Source organism: Cyphomyrmex costatus, unplaced genomic scaffold (genome assembly GCF_001594065.2).
Source record: "Cyphomyrmex costatus isolate MS0001 unplaced genomic scaffold, Ccosl1.0 scaffold413, whole genome shotgun sequence".
In the NCBI taxonomy this organism is placed as follows: Eukaryota; Metazoa; Arthropoda; class Insecta; order Hymenoptera; family Formicidae; genus Cyphomyrmex; species Cyphomyrmex costatus.
This window is the reverse complement of record NW_017278351.1, coordinates 198,308-214,794: the sequence shown is the minus strand read 5'-3', so window position 1 is coordinate 214,794 and position 16,487 is coordinate 198,308. Positions and strand designations below refer to the sequence as shown.

Sequence of the window (16,487 nt, the reverse complement as noted above, 5' to 3'; positions counted from 1 at the left end):
GCCTATTGCCTATTGTGTTTAAGGCTTTAGATTTAATTTAAATAACTGCGACAACATGGCGGACAGAGCGTCGCGTTCTAATTGGCTGTAAGTACATTTATGCGCAATTGCACCTGGGTGTTTTCCACCATGGTCCCACCTGTTTTCTTCCATCATGATTCGTAGAATCGTGAGACGAATGCGTCGTAAGCAAGTAAGTCATCTGATCTGACAATATCTTATTCTAACTTTGTTAATTTTGGCATAATCGGTCAGAAGCCATTAAGACTATTTTATGTCAAAAAAGGAAAAAATTTTATTCAACGCACATACGCTTCGCTCTTGTATATTTGTGTTCGTTTAATATTCTCTACGGGACGTTCGCTGTTTTTGGGTGTATTAAAAGTTGGAAGTCGCACCCAACGTAAATACGTGTATATATGTGTACATACATAACCATGGTATAAAAACGTGTACATAATAATGAATGATCGTGAGTGTATCTTACAGTTTGCTTGTGAAATGTGATGAAATACGTCATTCGACATATCACTCAAGAAAGGTCGTTTTATCTTGAATAATTGATTGCATTCTTTATTACTAATTGAGCACCCGATAAAATTTCTATGAAAAATTCGTTGAGCCGTTTAATTTTCTTCCTAATTTTGGTGACAAATGACATGAATGTATTGTCTGTCGTCGACAACGTAAATCTTCAATACTTTAACACATGAAAAAATGTTTGCCTTTACATTATTCAACGAATCTCTAATTTTTGTTGGTTTTGTGACAGAACACCCTGTATATGAATGCCTTTAAAACAAAAACCTCATCAATAATTTATTTTTTTTGTGCTCGAAGAAAACCGGTATAGCAATTTTAGAATATGAACAATCAAAGGCTTTCATGCACAAAAAAAAACTTAAGACAATAATGCATTGTCTATAATACACGGAGTAAAAAGTAAAAATAAGAAATTGAACAACCACGATCGATTATTTTTTTCATGTTCAACAGTGATTTATCAATTTCTTGCTCTTTCTTCTTATTCCATGCATTGTAGACATTGTATAAAATATAAGCAGTAGAGTAGGTAAATCATAACAGATAAAGCAATAAAATAAAGCAATGTAAAGCAAAATAAAGCAATAAAGTAAGTAATATCAAATTCAAAATATTGAGTTGTTGACTGCTTATGTCTTTCTGTTTAGGGTGATTCTTTAGTAAATCAAGTTATTATAGACAGAAATGTTTAATTTTTTTATATACTGAGGTTGAAATACCGAGAAATTGACTTACACAAAATTTTATGGCAAGTTAATGATGGAATAAAAGACAAAAAAATTTATAGAAAATGTAACTTTTTGCATATAACACTTAGTGATAGACAAGGTTTGAAGATGCTTCTTTGATTAATTGCACACAAATTTTACCACGAACTTTTCTGAAAATTAAGATTATAACAGTTCAAAAAAATACAATTTTAATAGTCACAAACAATAGAACAACAGTCATTGTGGAAAGATATATTTACAATTTATATGCATATAAACTTGCATTACAAATTTATCCTTGAAAAGTAAACATAATGTCACCTTGTTTTTGTTTGATGAAGATGTAATTGTTGATTCACTATTGTATGTTTCATACTATTTTATTAATTCAAATATTTTATCCAGATTATGGAGATATTTGTGATTTTAGGTAAGCCAAATTTTTGACACTTTATTAAAGAACCATCTTAAATTTTTTGTGCTTTAGCCTTAACGGACTTTCTACCATTACCTAATTTTTAAATTTTGAGTTATGAGAAATTGACCAATTGTAGTTGATTACTTTTTCCACATTTTACTGTGATTTTTTATGACTGAAGACTTAAAGTTTAAATAATGACTTATTGTAGAAGTCCTATTTAACTGATGTACATACAAAAAACAAGCAATACAACTTAAGTGAAGATAGAGATGCAAAATTACTGTCAAATTCAGTTTTACAATTACTTACGGTAAAATAATAATTTATTGGTAATTTTGGTAAAATTTGTTGTTTTTTATAGTTTTATGTAAACATAGACTGTATTTCCGTACTTATATAAGGGTTATTCCGCGTGAAGATCAATCTCTCAGAAATTTTTTTAATTTTGCACATAGTGCTCTGGAAGATGAAATTTTGTGCCAAAGGATTTTTTTTATTGCAAAATGATCGAGATATAAAAAATTAAAAATTATATTATTTTACTCTGCAAAGATTCATATCTCTGTTTTTCAATTTTTTGAATGTTTTAGGGTAGGCTAACTCTTTAATTTAGCGTTTTCTATTGACAGAACTAGTGTTCATTCAGTGCACTTTGAAGCCGTTGTATGTACACAAATTGACGTATGGTATAAGGTTAATAAAAATATAAAAACGAGTTGAACCGAAATCTCAGTACATTTTATTACGTATTATTTTTGATAAAATATATATATTTTAAAAATATATATATTTTATCATGTTATTTGAGAAAATATATATATTGAGCACTTTATCAGTTGAGATATTTTACTTTTATATTTAGATTAGATTAGTCTACAATAGCTTTAATGTGCATTGAGTGCACATTGTTCTTCTAATGAAAACTACTATAAAAATAAAATATAATAATATCACAGCGTCATTTTTTCATTGCAGTATTACAATAAAACCTACGGCACACGGTGCTTGTTTTCCCGCTGGATTTTGCTAGCTGGATTAGAATCTTGCCACCGTATTGGCTACGGTGCTGAAAGTGCTAGTATCGCGGCCAATCCGATGGCAAGAATCTGATCTAGCTAGCAATCCAGCAGGAAAACAAGCACCGTGTACTACTGACTTTTTATGCCACCGTTCAGAACATGTGCATGCGGTGCTTATCGAATTAGTTTATAATATTAATATTTATACATTGTTTCCAGTGTAGTGTAGTGGATTCAAATTTTTTATTTTGAACATTTTATTTTAGCAACGTCTTTACACCCTAGTATTTTAAAACGCCTTTTAAAAGATTGAAAAAGAGCTGAAAAGATTGATCATTGTGTTGTTATTTCATCTTTTCGTAAAAAATTGTATACTGACTTTTAGATTACAAAAGAAATAATACAACACTAAGTACTCAGTTATATTAAAAATTTTTTTTTTAATATAGGTACGTGAATACGTGACTTTTTCTCTTTCTTATATCGTGTTATAGAAGATAAAGTAATTATTTACAGTATGTATATAACGTTTTTTAATACGTTGTTTAATACGGAATAAGTACAATAGATGATGAATTGAAGAATTTATCTTAACTCATCTTTTTATCTGCAAAATATTATTGAAGATTATAAAAATTATAATTTCCATTAAATATGTTTTTAAAATAGTAGTTGCTATATAATTAATAAATAATTATAATTTTAAACAACTAATATAGAGAAACAGGGCAATGAGACAATAAATTAAGTTAGAAAACTTTTTAAATTAATTTAATATATTGCGAAGAATATCACGTAATTATGGCGTTTCGTTATTATAATTTTTTTGTACTGTTTCTGGTATTGTTTCTAATAAAGATAAAGGAGATTTTTACATTTAAAGATAATAGAGGTTTTTGTAGGAAAAATAGACATTTTTGCATTTGTCTATTATCGATCGAAGATATTATCTATCTGAATTATTCGGGATTAAGCTAAGAAAGACATCATTGAAGCAGAAGTATAATAGAATAGAGCTTATGATATAACTAATATATTTTTAGATAGTAGAATAAGACAGTATTGTTTAAAATAAATGTTTTTTAATGTTTCCAAAGATTCTTTAGTTGGTGATTATACATATCCAATGGATACAAAAGAAAACAGAAACATGAATAGAAGACATGGTGCCACTTACATAGGAAGTGATAGCCACTTATTCGAATACTGGGAAGAATATCAGAAAATGATAGAGGAAACAAAAATGTTGGATGATTATTTAGATGAAGAATACAGTTCTCGAAGTTATGATGGTATGTACAAGATAGTTTAAGTTACATATATGGTGTCCTTAAATTCCTGCATACCGAGTGCAAGATGATTCTTTATTTTATGCTAAAACAAACAACTGTTTCTTTAGTAAAATTGTGTCTGACAAGTAATGTTTGCAGAAGAACAAATTAAAGTTATAAACGAATAAATGCTCTTGTTTATGTGGCATTCAAAGCCGGCGCATGCATGTTCTTAGTTTGTGTACCTAGTGTCTAACCAATAATCATAACTAATATCTTAACTCTTAAGGGGATCCTAAAGTCGTCTGTATTACCGACTAAACCATATAATTTTTGTATCGTAAATACTTTTTTTTGTCATTCACAGATTCGAAAATCCTTTTATAGAATTAAAGTATACGCATTAATACGTGCCTGTGAGGTAGAATCTATACTGAAAACGATAAAAAATTTCAAAATTGAGTTCTTTATCATTTTTTAGTCCAATATGGTGCTCCAGAGCTGTCACGTCGTTGCACTATCAATTATTTTTATATATTGCTCGCATTATCTCTGAAGAAGGCTAAAAAATGAGCCGAAACATGTAGCTTATTCTTTACAATAAAGAATTTTTGTTATACATTAGCAATTGCGTAAAGTTATCTGTGCCTAACTCTTAGTGCCTTTCTCGACGACTTTTTTTGTTTTTTTTTTAAGAATTTAAATCTAACAAAACTAAATAAAAAGTATGAAAAAAATCTTAAAAGCACAAAAAGTTATTATTGTGCTCTCTACAATGTAACATTATACATTTTAAATTTATAGAATGAATATTTTTGGATTTTTTACAGAAGGGGAAGAAGAAGCTGAATGGTTAAATGCAGCTGGCTTAGGGCAATTAACAGAGGCGTGGAAAGCAGGCAGAGAAATTCAACCTGAGGAATTAGGAGCAGTTTTGCGTCCTTTGTCACGAGCTCAAGCAGAAACTGTAAAACGTCGCGTGAGGTCACTTAATCATACAGTTAAGCAACGTTTTAATCAGCGCCAACGTGTTCGCAAACCAGACATTAGAGATGTCTTTAAAGATGTAGAGGTATATCAACAAAATATTAAAAAATTAAAATATTTTTAAACGGGGACACTAGAGGGGTACTAGAGGGACACTAAAGGACCTTGAGGTTTGAAAAAAAATCAAGAATTTTTTTGCTTAACGAGGTTTTCAAAATTGATATACACTCAAGGATTTCGATTCTTTCTGTCAGATATTTTCACATACTGAGAATTGACAATCTTTCTACATTAATGCTCATAGTCTGTGTGTGATATCAGGTTTAGTCGTGCTGTTAATCGCGCATAGACTATGAACATTAATGTAGAAAGATGGTCATTTTTCAGTTTGCCGAAATTTCCTAGGGAAAGAATTGAAGTTCTTGGGTGTACACGATAATTTTTACAATTTTTAATCGATTTACTTGAAATTTGCGCAGATTACTTTCAAATGTTGAATCTAGTAAAGTGCCTAAGATTTTTGCAATATATTGAAAACTTTTATTAGTATTTAAGGATTGAAATTTTTAATCGAAAATTTTTACTTTCCTTTTAAATATTTATCATTTTTACAAAAATAAATTTTGAAATAAATTAAAATATATAAATCGAAGGACTAACAAGCCAAACAATGTTTTTTTAATATTTAAAAAACAAACATAAAGCAACATACAGACGTTTCGATACCCATCGGGTCATTCTCAACGTAAAACAAATACAATATTTGAAGTTAAAATGATTTACATTAAATTGAAATAGATGCTCTTTTATCTAACAAATTCATTCCACATGTGGTTTAAAAATGTTCAACATCTAGCGTTTTTAAAGAACATATTAAACTGTTGCATAATGCATAGTGCCTAGTGCAGGAATTAACCAATGAAAATCTTTTTTTTTTCTTCCATTTTACCGAAAAAAGGAACTTCGATTGGTTGATTCCTTTATGCACTATGCATGCGTATTGCAAAAGTTTGTGCTGCGGCCTTAACAGGCGCGTAAGCATTCGCATGCATTAGTGAGCGCTCCGCCTCTCTTACTTTCTGTACTCGATTTGTGATACGCTAACCGTTTCTCTTTATAACTTAAAAATTAAAGTTTAGACAAATTTTTGCCAAAGGAAAAATTGTCTCAGAATACGGCTAAGAATATGTTTCTTTAAGGACAAAAGGTCATTTTAAATCACCCTGTACACACACATACGCACGCTCGCACACACACACTAAATAATATACATTTTTCACAAATTATGAATGTATTTATTTTTAGATTTGTAGCACAGGTACACGATCACGTAGTGCCACACCTGATTCTTTAGATTCGATTCGAGACGTTACACCAGAAAATGCATCATCTCCTTCACCTCCAACAGTCAATGTGATCGAGGATGCGCATCGAAAGTAAGTTTATTTTATTATGATTAACATACATGCTATTTGTATGGTGAAATTTATTTCTAATTGTTAAAGTGCTGGTATTCCGAGTTTCGCTTCTATATTCCACCGTACGTCAGATGAAAGAAAAGGAACAGTTCGTAGAACACTAAATGTCCCCCAAACAGTTCTCAATTTTGTACCTGCTTCTGTGCCCGTGCAAGAAATTTTCAGAAGAACCGGCAATTGGTCGAGAGGGGATGTCGCAAATGATTCTGGTATTACTGCTTTTACATTTATATTTAATAATTTCTAGATTATCAAAATATATATACATATATATATGTATAGTTAATATATTCTGAAAAACTAAGATATTACATATTAACACACAGAAGGTATTCAATTGACCGGCTACCATAGATTGGGAACAATACACATTACTAGGCCACTTCAGAGAAATAATAATGGTTTGAATGATGTACAAAATTTAGATACTGAATCAGTTAGAAAATTGGCTGGATCAAAGGAATCGGCTCTTCGGTATTTTTAAGAAAATTGAATAATTGGTTTTAATTGTTGAATTATTTTTTTTTAATAGTCATTTCAAATTTAAGACGGAGTTCAGGAAATCATGTGACAGTAACACGAAGTCATAGCAGTTTATATGGCTTGACTAGGCCAGCGAATGGGAACTTAATAGCTCATTCGTTAAGTCGTACCTCGTCATACGGTCATCTTAGTTTCGAGGAAATGTGCAAAACTAACGAAGCGAAATCTCAAATGTGGCCTTCCGACAATCTTATTACCAATGATGATTACGCTCGGCAAGGTATAGAATTATTATCGCAACGAGATTTTATGAGATTGCAACCTCTTTTATGGCTAGAGCTAACGGCGATTTTTGATAAATATAATATACCGCTTTCGAGACGAAAACCCAATAAGCGACGAAGGAAAGGTACGTAAAATAATTATACTTGTGTATTTTTTAATACTTATGATTCTTTTGTAACGTACGTCTACATATTTGTAGCTGGAAATTTGTTTGGCGTTTCTTTATCGACATTATTACTCAGGGACAGTCAATTAACAAATGAAGAAAATAACATACCACTAGTGTTTCAAAAAATCCTTAATGAATTGACAAAACGTGGAGTAAAAGAAGAAGGCATTCTTCGTGTTGGAGGCCATAAGCAAAAAGTAAGTATAGTTATTGGCGATGCAAAGATCCTCCTAGTGGCGGCCGGTAGAAGCTTCGCTAGTCAGACACCTTATACGAGCTATAATGGAAAATAATAAAGTAAAATCAAAAAGAAATACTACATAATGTTTTGTGGCACAATGCCATAATTATAAACAGAAGGGGATCAGTTTTCATCATTAAAAAAAAAAAAAAATGAGATCTTTGCATCGCCAATTAGTTAATCTTTTGCTACATATTGTTCCATGTGTAGGACCCATTTTTTCAATTTTTTTGTTTTTATGTATTTCATAATTGATTTGCGTAACATACTTGATATTAATTAAATTTCTGATATTAAATATATCTTGCCATAAATTCTGTCAGTAATATCAGTAGACGCAGTAGTGTCTCCGGCCATGTTCAAAAACTACTAGTTAATTGAAATTTAAAAAAATAATAGACACTACAAATCTCTCTCTTATCTCGAGCCACCAAATTCCATGCCCCCAAATTTTTGGGGGGTACATAACTACTAAAATATAAAAAATTTTGAATCGCACGTAATATATTCTGAAAGGCGGCATTGCCACGAGTGATTTGAGCTAAAAAAAAATTTAAAATCGGTCAAGCCGTTCTGGATATATAAGCGGTCAAAAAGTGATAATTTTCATGAAAAATAAAGTAACGTCCTCTTCTTCTTCTTCTTCTTCTTTTCTGTCCGTCCGGTCGTATTATAACTTTGTAATGTCCTCTCTTACCTTTCACTTACACCTCCACCAACTTCGACCCACCGCACCTTCTTTCCCCTCTCCCATCCCTCTTTTTCACTGTATTTCACTTTCTTTTGTTATATAATATTTTAAAATTATTTTTTAATGTATATAGTTTTGATATATCTGTACTCTAAAAAGTAAGTGATATTCTAAAAAAAAATCATATTAAAAAAATGAAAAGGTTAGGCCATGGAATCAAAAAAAGATCCTAAAAAATTTAAATTTTTATCTAATAACAATATTTTACCATGAAAATTATATTAATAATATAATCTTTTTTTTTAATAATTTATTAATTATATATTATTAATTAAAGGTGTTATATTAAAGGTAATATATTACAATATTTATCAAGTTCCATTGGAGGTTGTTCTGCTTATTTTTATTTTTACATAGAAATGAAAAATGGGCGTTGAATTTGCCTATCTTTATTATTATCAGGTAGAATAATACCTTTATTAGCAATTCGCTTAAGTGAGAAAAAACATGGTGTGAATGAGAAATGTGATTCGGGTATCGTTCTCGTCATAATCTTTCTGTTGCTCTAAATTGATCTCCACACTCACCTAAAGTCAGCATCATATCCAAAGTTTGAACATAACATGGCTGGTCAATAAGAATTTCGTTACACCTTACGTGACAGTAAATGTGAAAGTAATAATGTTTACTACACGAGAAAAATTCTCTTATGTCGAATTTCTAATCATTAGGTGCCAATTTGCGGACGCAAATAAATTCTTGTTGATTACGGCGTCAAATTATGTTTTGCAGAATTTCTCTTCTCAAGAAGGAACGTGTTTAAAATAATACAATCCTTATTGCTCAGTCCTTTTTTCTTACTTTTTCAGTAAATATGATAGCGTAAATATGATAGATTTATTTGTTTTAATCATGAGTTCTCCTATATTTTCGACGTTTGCCTAAGTTAAGTGATATACTTATAATTTGTATAATTTGCACATCTCAAAACTTCATAATTTTGGCCGAAAAATAGCTGTAACTTAACATTGATTCTATGCAATGCAGATTGCATAGAATCAAATGCTTAAAAAAATTTTAATTATGTTCATAGTTAATGTTTTCACTTCGGTTACCATACTAGATCTGCCATTTTGACTTTTTAAACTTCGACTTTAAATTTACAATCAACAATCTCAAAAATTTTCATATACTAAGATTCAGAGAGAATACTTTAAAAAAGTTTTGCAGCAAAAAGCTAAGATAATTGTTTACATATTATTAGGTATATAACTTGAAACCCGTTCTCTAGCGATAAATAATTGTAATGGCCGAACAAAGGCATCATTTATAGTTTGGACCTTTGTCAATAATATTCAGTATATAAAAGTTTGTGTTTGTGACAACAACATAGTTGTTCACTGCGAAGAAGATGTCTGAATTTCAATCAAAAAAGCAATCATTTGCGCGAAGCTTTGCTTTTCTGTTTCAATTTGAAGAAAACTGCTCCTGAATCTCATCGAATGCTTGTTGAAGCTTATAAGAAACTTGCTCTATCAGAAACAACTTGCAAGGAATGGTTTCGACGATTCAAATTTGGTGATTTTGACACGAATGATAAAGTACGTCATCGATACAGAACTGCAAGCAATGGTGTATGAAGATCCATGTCAAACACAAAATCAACTTGCAAAAACGTTGAATGTTACTCAAGCAGCTATTTCCAAGCGTTTAAATGCCATGGGAAAGGTATACGAGGAAGGAAGATGGGTACCATATGAATTGAAAGAGAGAGACATCGAAAGGCGAAAAACCATCTCCGAAATGCTGCTTGCCAGGCAAAAAAGAAAGGGGTTTTTGCATCGAATTGTGACTGGCGATGAAAAGTGGATCTATTTCGATAACCCCAAACGGCGAAAAACCATTTACGATCCGGGCCAACGATCGACATCGACGCCAAAACGGAATATTCATGGGAAGAAGGCTATGCTCCGTATTTGGTGGGACCAGAAGGGTGTAGTGTACCATGAGCTGTTGAAATCTGGTCAAACAGTCACAGGAGATCTCTACCAACAACAAATAATCCGTTTAAGCCGAGCATTGCGCGAAAAACGACCAGAATATGAGATAAGACAGCATAAAGTGATCTTGCTTCACGACAACGCTTGATCTCACGTCACAAAACTCGTTAAGGAAACGTTAGAAGCACTTCGCTGGGAAGTGCTACCCTATCGGCTTATTCACCAGACTGTGCCCCTTCCGACTACCACTTGTTTCGGTCAATGGCACACGCACTTGCAGAAAAACACTTCAAGTCTTATGAAAGCGTCGAAAAATGGGTCTCTAACTGGATAGCCTCTAAAGATGAGTCGTTCCTTCGCCGTGGGATCCACCAATTACCAGAAAGATAGGAAAAAATCATATCTAACGATGGCCAAAACTTTGATTGATAAATTCTTTTTACTTATTTTTTAAATAAAGGCTTAATTTTGGCAAAAAAAGGGCGAGTTTCAAGTTATACACCTAATACTTAATAATTTAATATTTATGTATCATTTATTAATATCAAGTAAAACTAATTGTTTAGGTGGAAATAATTTGTACGGAATTAGAAACAGATTTTTATTGTAAACCAAAGGAGATGGATAAGTTGTTTAAACGTGCTCCGTGTCATGATTTGTCAGCCGTTCTGAAAAAATTATTACGAGATTTGCCGCAACCTCTTTTTACTGTCGAATTGATTGATGCTTTCTATCAAAGTCATGGTTAGTAAATTATATATATTATGTATATGTATATATGTATATATATATATATACACACGATATTTTATGTATATATGCTGTAAGAATATAAAGAAATAATTTCATAGGTGTCAAGAACCCCAATGACTTGGTGTATTCTCTTAATTTGTTGGTATTATTGCTACCTGTTGAACATCGGTGTACTTTAGAAGCATTGTTAAATTTTCTAAAGCTGATCATCGAAAATCAAACATCGAACAAAATGTCTATACATAACGTGGCAATGATAGTGGCACCATCGCTCTTCCCACCCCGGTATGTTTGTCCTCAAAACCATACCGATCTAACCGCTCAGGTCAACATGGCTGCTATATGCTGTCGAGTAACGGAAGCTCTACTTAATAATATTGAAAAGTTATGGTACGTTCCAATGGAGCTTATAAATCAATTACGGAGACAATCTGAAGTAGAAAGATATCGCAAATATAAGAAAAAATATTATTAATTATAATTAAATAACTTGAATTATGTATTATTACATGCGTAATTTTAAACTGTTTTATATTAATATACATAAGATGTACCATTAACAGATTAAATGTTAGAGAATTATTATTATGATTCTTAAAGTATTACACATAATATTTTAAATAATAATAGTTTCCCTCTCCTTTATTATAAATGCCTACATACATATTACGAAATCTACAGTATTTTGTTTTTTGTATAAATTTAAGATACGCAATTAATTAATATTACTTAGTAAACAATTTGTAATTCTTATCAGTTTATTACATACCAATTTTATTTTTTATGATTATTATAATTTTATTATAATTTTGTCATTATAAAATAATAAAATTATAATATCTTACTATAATATTATGATTATACATTATTATAATTTTATTATCATGTATATTTATCAAATTACACATATAATAATTTATTTAAAAATGTAATAATTTAACATAACGATAGATTCTCCTTTTTGGTAGATTTTTTTACAAAAATAAATTTTTCATTCGTAGTACACATATATTAAAAAATTTTATTATACAATCAATTAAGATTTTATACTGCAAAATATATTGATTTTGATGTTCCAGTTACTTAAAATATTAATTCATATACAAAAGAAAGATTATGATCTGGTGTTGTGTCTATACATATAGGGAAGACCGAGGTACTATGAGTCACAAAAATTCAAACAGTAAAAAATATAAGATTTTTGATCACACACACACACACACACAATTTTTATATACATATAATTAAGGAATAATGTATATTTCAATTATTTTTCCATAAATAATGATATGAGCATATTTTTCGTAAATATTGATTTGTTTTTTTAAATAAAAATCAAAAAGGAAATTTTAAAAAATAACTCGTGCCCGGTATACCACGAGTCAGACATATATGTGTACCCTTAGACGACCTTTTATATTTTCTAACCATTTTTATCGTATTTTCTGAAAGAATATAAAGGAATTTGTATTGTCTAATTTCGTCACGAAAACTTAAACTAATCTATAACCTAAACGTAAACCGATGAGAACCTATCCAGAGGTGTTTTTTCGTTATGCAACCAGAAGCAACCATGGCTAAGACTATCTTCGTCTTTAGAGATCAGATGACAAAGATAACCTTAGTCGTGGTTGTCTCTGGTTGGATAACGGAAAAAACGCCATAGATAAATTTGCATAGTTTATACATAACCATATGTATAAAGAGATTTATCTAATTACATTTTTATTATACTAGAACATAACAGGCGTGCGCTATGTGCGCGCCCTTCCATAATATTTGTATAACTTTTTCTTACTTTGTCTTCTTTTTATATTTTTCACACATTGTAATCGCTTTTTTTATAAAATATATAAAATTAATTATAAATTTATATTTTCTATACTACAAGAAAAGAAATATTATTTATATAAAGTAAAGTAATTGATAAAGAATTGAGATTCAATAATACCGATTTTCTTTTTTTTCCTTTTTTTAATTTCATCTTTTTGTATACAATATAAATGGAAAGTCGAAACCCACTTGCAACAGAACAAGCATATGATTTTCCATGCGAACACACTTCCATGATTGTACTGTTACACATAGGTTTCGACTTTTTCTGCGAAGCGAAAGCTACCTCATACTAACAAATGTGTTGGGTTACGTTATTTTTAACAGTAGTGGACCCCTCCACAGGGGGGGGCCGAACCTACTGTATTACACACATACGCGCGCGCGTACACGCACGCACGTACAATTCCTATACATTTAAAGCAATCATCTGTGTTATCATTATCATTTATTATTTTGTACGGTCTAGAAAAAAACAGACAACAAATGCATAGCTTCAAGAAGCACTTGAAAAATTTACAGAGAGATAGTTGAAAACCACACAACAGCTTTACGAGTATATTTTCTACTTATTAATGACTAGTAACTTATCATTAATTGTTATTTTTTGTTCTTTCATGTGAAAGACCATGGACAACAAGTATAATACAATGGTGATAATGTTAGATAATAATAATGTGATAATTATTTTAAATAGTTATTTGCAGAAGCCTTTAATGAAGCAGGCTGAAACTGCATTATTTTCTGCACAAAACGATGAAAAGTGTATTGCTTTAGAGGAACGTGCTTTAAAGGAACGACAAAAACTCGAAGAACGAAGAATTTTGCAAGATAAACGGAATATGGAAATTATTGAAAACATGCAAAACTTATACGCTAAGCTGTTAAATATATGAGATGATTTCTCCTTGTAGTACATCTGGTATTGATGTAATGGTGATCTCGTGAATTTAATTGCAACCTGAAATAGAAAATTAAATAAATATAATTTCTTTTTGTACAAAAATTTTAATGCTAAATGATAAATATATTTTTTCCAAATATGCCAAAAATCTTGCAACAAATTATATAATATTATATTGCTTAAATTGTTCGGCTATTGTAAATTTTGTACTGCAAAAAAAGTTTATTATATGAAACTTACTACAATAATTGATGTTGTGTTCTTCTCTCACAGCTTAAACTTTAGTTTAAACTCTTTTATACTGACGAGCAATAAAACTTTCTTGTATGCGATTTGCGTTTGCACGTCCTTGATATACATATTGTCGATCTTTGTCATCAGAAATATTTTGTCTGTTTAGATCATGAACGAAATTATTTTCAAGCTCTATATCGTATATTGTATGTGTAATTCTCATGTTATGAAGAAGCACATCCGTTGACTGTTTTGCCTGCTATATTGCCCATACTAGGATCATACATCAATTGCCTCTGAGCAGACAGACATCTACAGACAGATTTCCAGACACCAAAAAGCCTCTTAATGCACGATCTAGCTCTGCACAAATCGTCGTTATACCGATATCTAAGCGATCCTAGGTACATGCTGAAAGTAAACATATGTAACATCATTGATATATGTTTACATTTACATGCATTACTGAAATTATGATAATTTAATAGAAAGTTACTAATTAGCACTAGCTTTAATCTTTAATATAGTGAAGATCTTTTCCATACCAGGCTTAAATTTTAAATGTTGAATACGCTCCAAGGTACGAATACTTGGATAAGGCAAATTCTGTCGACAAATTTCCTCATATCCTTTTTGTCCACAGGCCACATAAAGTTTCAATGCTTTATTAATTGTACGTGCCGACCACGATATTCCTCTGTACGATGAACGTGCGATACACTTTCTTTGATCTATGTTAAAAACTTTATCAAAATTTGCTTGTCTTTTTTGCAATTTTGCTTTTAATTGATTGCATAGCCGTTTAGCCCTCTTTAAATTTAATTTTAAAGATTCTATATATTTTGTATTATACATTTCATACTGTGATGCGTTTATTATATTTGTTGTTGTATTGATCTCACATTCACCTACAAATATTTGTTTTAATACAATTCAAATTATATAATAGTAATAGATACGCTTTTATATTGTGTAAAACTTACAAAATTGTATAACCTCGACATCACTGGAAAATTCCGGATTCCTAGAATTATTTTCCTCTTTATCTTTATCTTCTGCTATGTGTTTCTGTAACAAATTAGGTTTTGAAAATGGACGAAGCAGCTTTCTTCCATCTTCACGATTATTTTCAAATTGATTATTGTCGAAATGGACCTGTAAAATTAATGTAATAATTATTATGTAATATATATAATAATATCTGAATCATATGATAATAACTAAAATTAGTAATACCTCACAAACTACAGCTGTTTCAGACAATGTTTTTTTGCCAATTAATTCAAGCCATTCTTTACGTCTATCGCCTGTTGGCACGCGAAATAAACGAAAGCCTCTTTCGCTGCGATTTTTGCAATTCTCAATACAGCAACCGGGCATTTTTGACGTTTCCTAACCAGTTCATTTACACAAAGTCACAAACGCATATACAGTTAAGCGGGGAGCACAGACTTTTGCATAACGCATAAAGCATGTGCATAAGGAATTTCATTGGTCCATTTTCTTATGCATGATGGACCAATCAAATTCTTTATGTATATGGTTTATGCGTTATGCAAAAGTCTGTTCTCCCCGCTTAAGAGTCCTAAGGCTGGAGTCACATTGAGCGGAAATTACAGCGGAACGGAACAGTGAAACCAATCAGAACTCTACAATCATTCCGCTACTTTACTTTCTGTGATTGTGATTGGTTTCGCTGTTCCGTTCCGCTGTAGATTTCCGCTCAATGTAACTCCAGTCTAAGAGCCGATTGTTCCATCTTTCGGTAAAGTTTACCTATTAGGTAAATCTAGCAATCCACGCACATAATTGGGTAATCTTGCTACTTATCTAATAGATAAACTTTATCAAAAGATGGAATAATCGGCCCTAATGTAGGATGGGCCTTCTACAATAAGCCATAAGTCATAAATCGGAAGTAAGAAACTAAAAATTGACGACTGTGATTGGTCCATTTCTAGCTTATGACTTATGATTTGTGACTTACGACTTATTGTAGAAGGCCCATGAATCCTACATAAGTCTTAAGTTTTTTTGATGTGCCAACCACTATATAGTTCAATGGTGCCAAGACCTAATGTAGGATTCACACTGCATCCGACGTGCGTCGTACGACAACTCTGCAACCATCAGAAAAATCGTATAGCCCATTCTACATTGGTCGTATCGTAGGCGTCGCTGGTCACAAATTTGTTGCAACAGCCAATCCGATATGTCAATTAGAAGTCTCACGACGCTTACGATACGACCAATGTAGAATGGGCTTAAATGAGTATGTTGAATGTTCTTGTTTCGAAATACGAATTTCGCGCCGTTTACTACCAATTATTGTATTTGCCACCGGTACAGCGCTACCTTCGTTGTCAATACTGTTGATAGTAGAGTCGCAAGTCACGTCGCCGGCGTAAATGAGTATTATAGTTGCTTGTTGTATGTAGTACTCGTAATATTCTCAGCAGTTGAAT

General features: G+C 31.1%; 2 protein-coding genes across 4 annotated transcripts; one reads left to right on the top strand and one right to left on the bottom strand.

Moving 5' to 3' along the window:
• Window positions 1-117: 117 nt before the first annotated feature.
• conu (Rho GTPase-activating protein conundrum) lies at window positions 118-11,526 on the top strand. 3 transcript variants are annotated; one of them, XM_018543975.1, is made up of 10 exons: window positions 118-193; window positions 3,791-3,985; window positions 4,795-5,036; window positions 6,257-6,387; window positions 6,457-6,638; window positions 6,756-6,903; window positions 6,978-7,321; window positions 7,397-7,563; window positions 10,865-11,042; window positions 11,150-11,526. In XM_018543975.1, the coding sequence occupies exons 2-10, from the start codon at window positions 3,820-3,822 to the stop codon at window positions 11,524-11,526; spliced, it is 1,935 nt and encodes a 644-aa protein (XP_018399477.1). In that variant the 5' UTR covers window positions 118-193; window positions 3,791-3,819. The 3 variants fall into 3 exon arrangements, with proteins under 3 accessions (XP_018399477.1, XP_018399478.1, XP_018399476.1); XM_018543976.1 differs by lacking the exon at window positions 118-193 and adding an exon at window positions 396-413; XM_018543974.1 differs by lacking the exon at window positions 118-193 and having other exon boundaries at window positions 3,728-3,985.
• A 2,963-nt stretch (window positions 11,527-14,489) lies between these two features.
• Window positions 14,490-15,402, bottom strand: LOC108777155 (uncharacterized). Its single transcript, XM_018543966.1, has 3 exons — window positions 15,259-15,402; window positions 15,006-15,177; window positions 14,490-14,930 (listed from the first exon to the last, which is right to left on the bottom strand). The coding sequence occupies exons 1-3, from the start codon at window positions 15,400-15,402 to the stop codon at window positions 14,518-14,520; spliced, it is 729 nt and encodes a 242-aa protein (XP_018399468.1). The 3' UTR covers window positions 14,490-14,517.
• Between the last annotated feature and the right edge of the window lie 1,085 nt (window positions 15,403-16,487).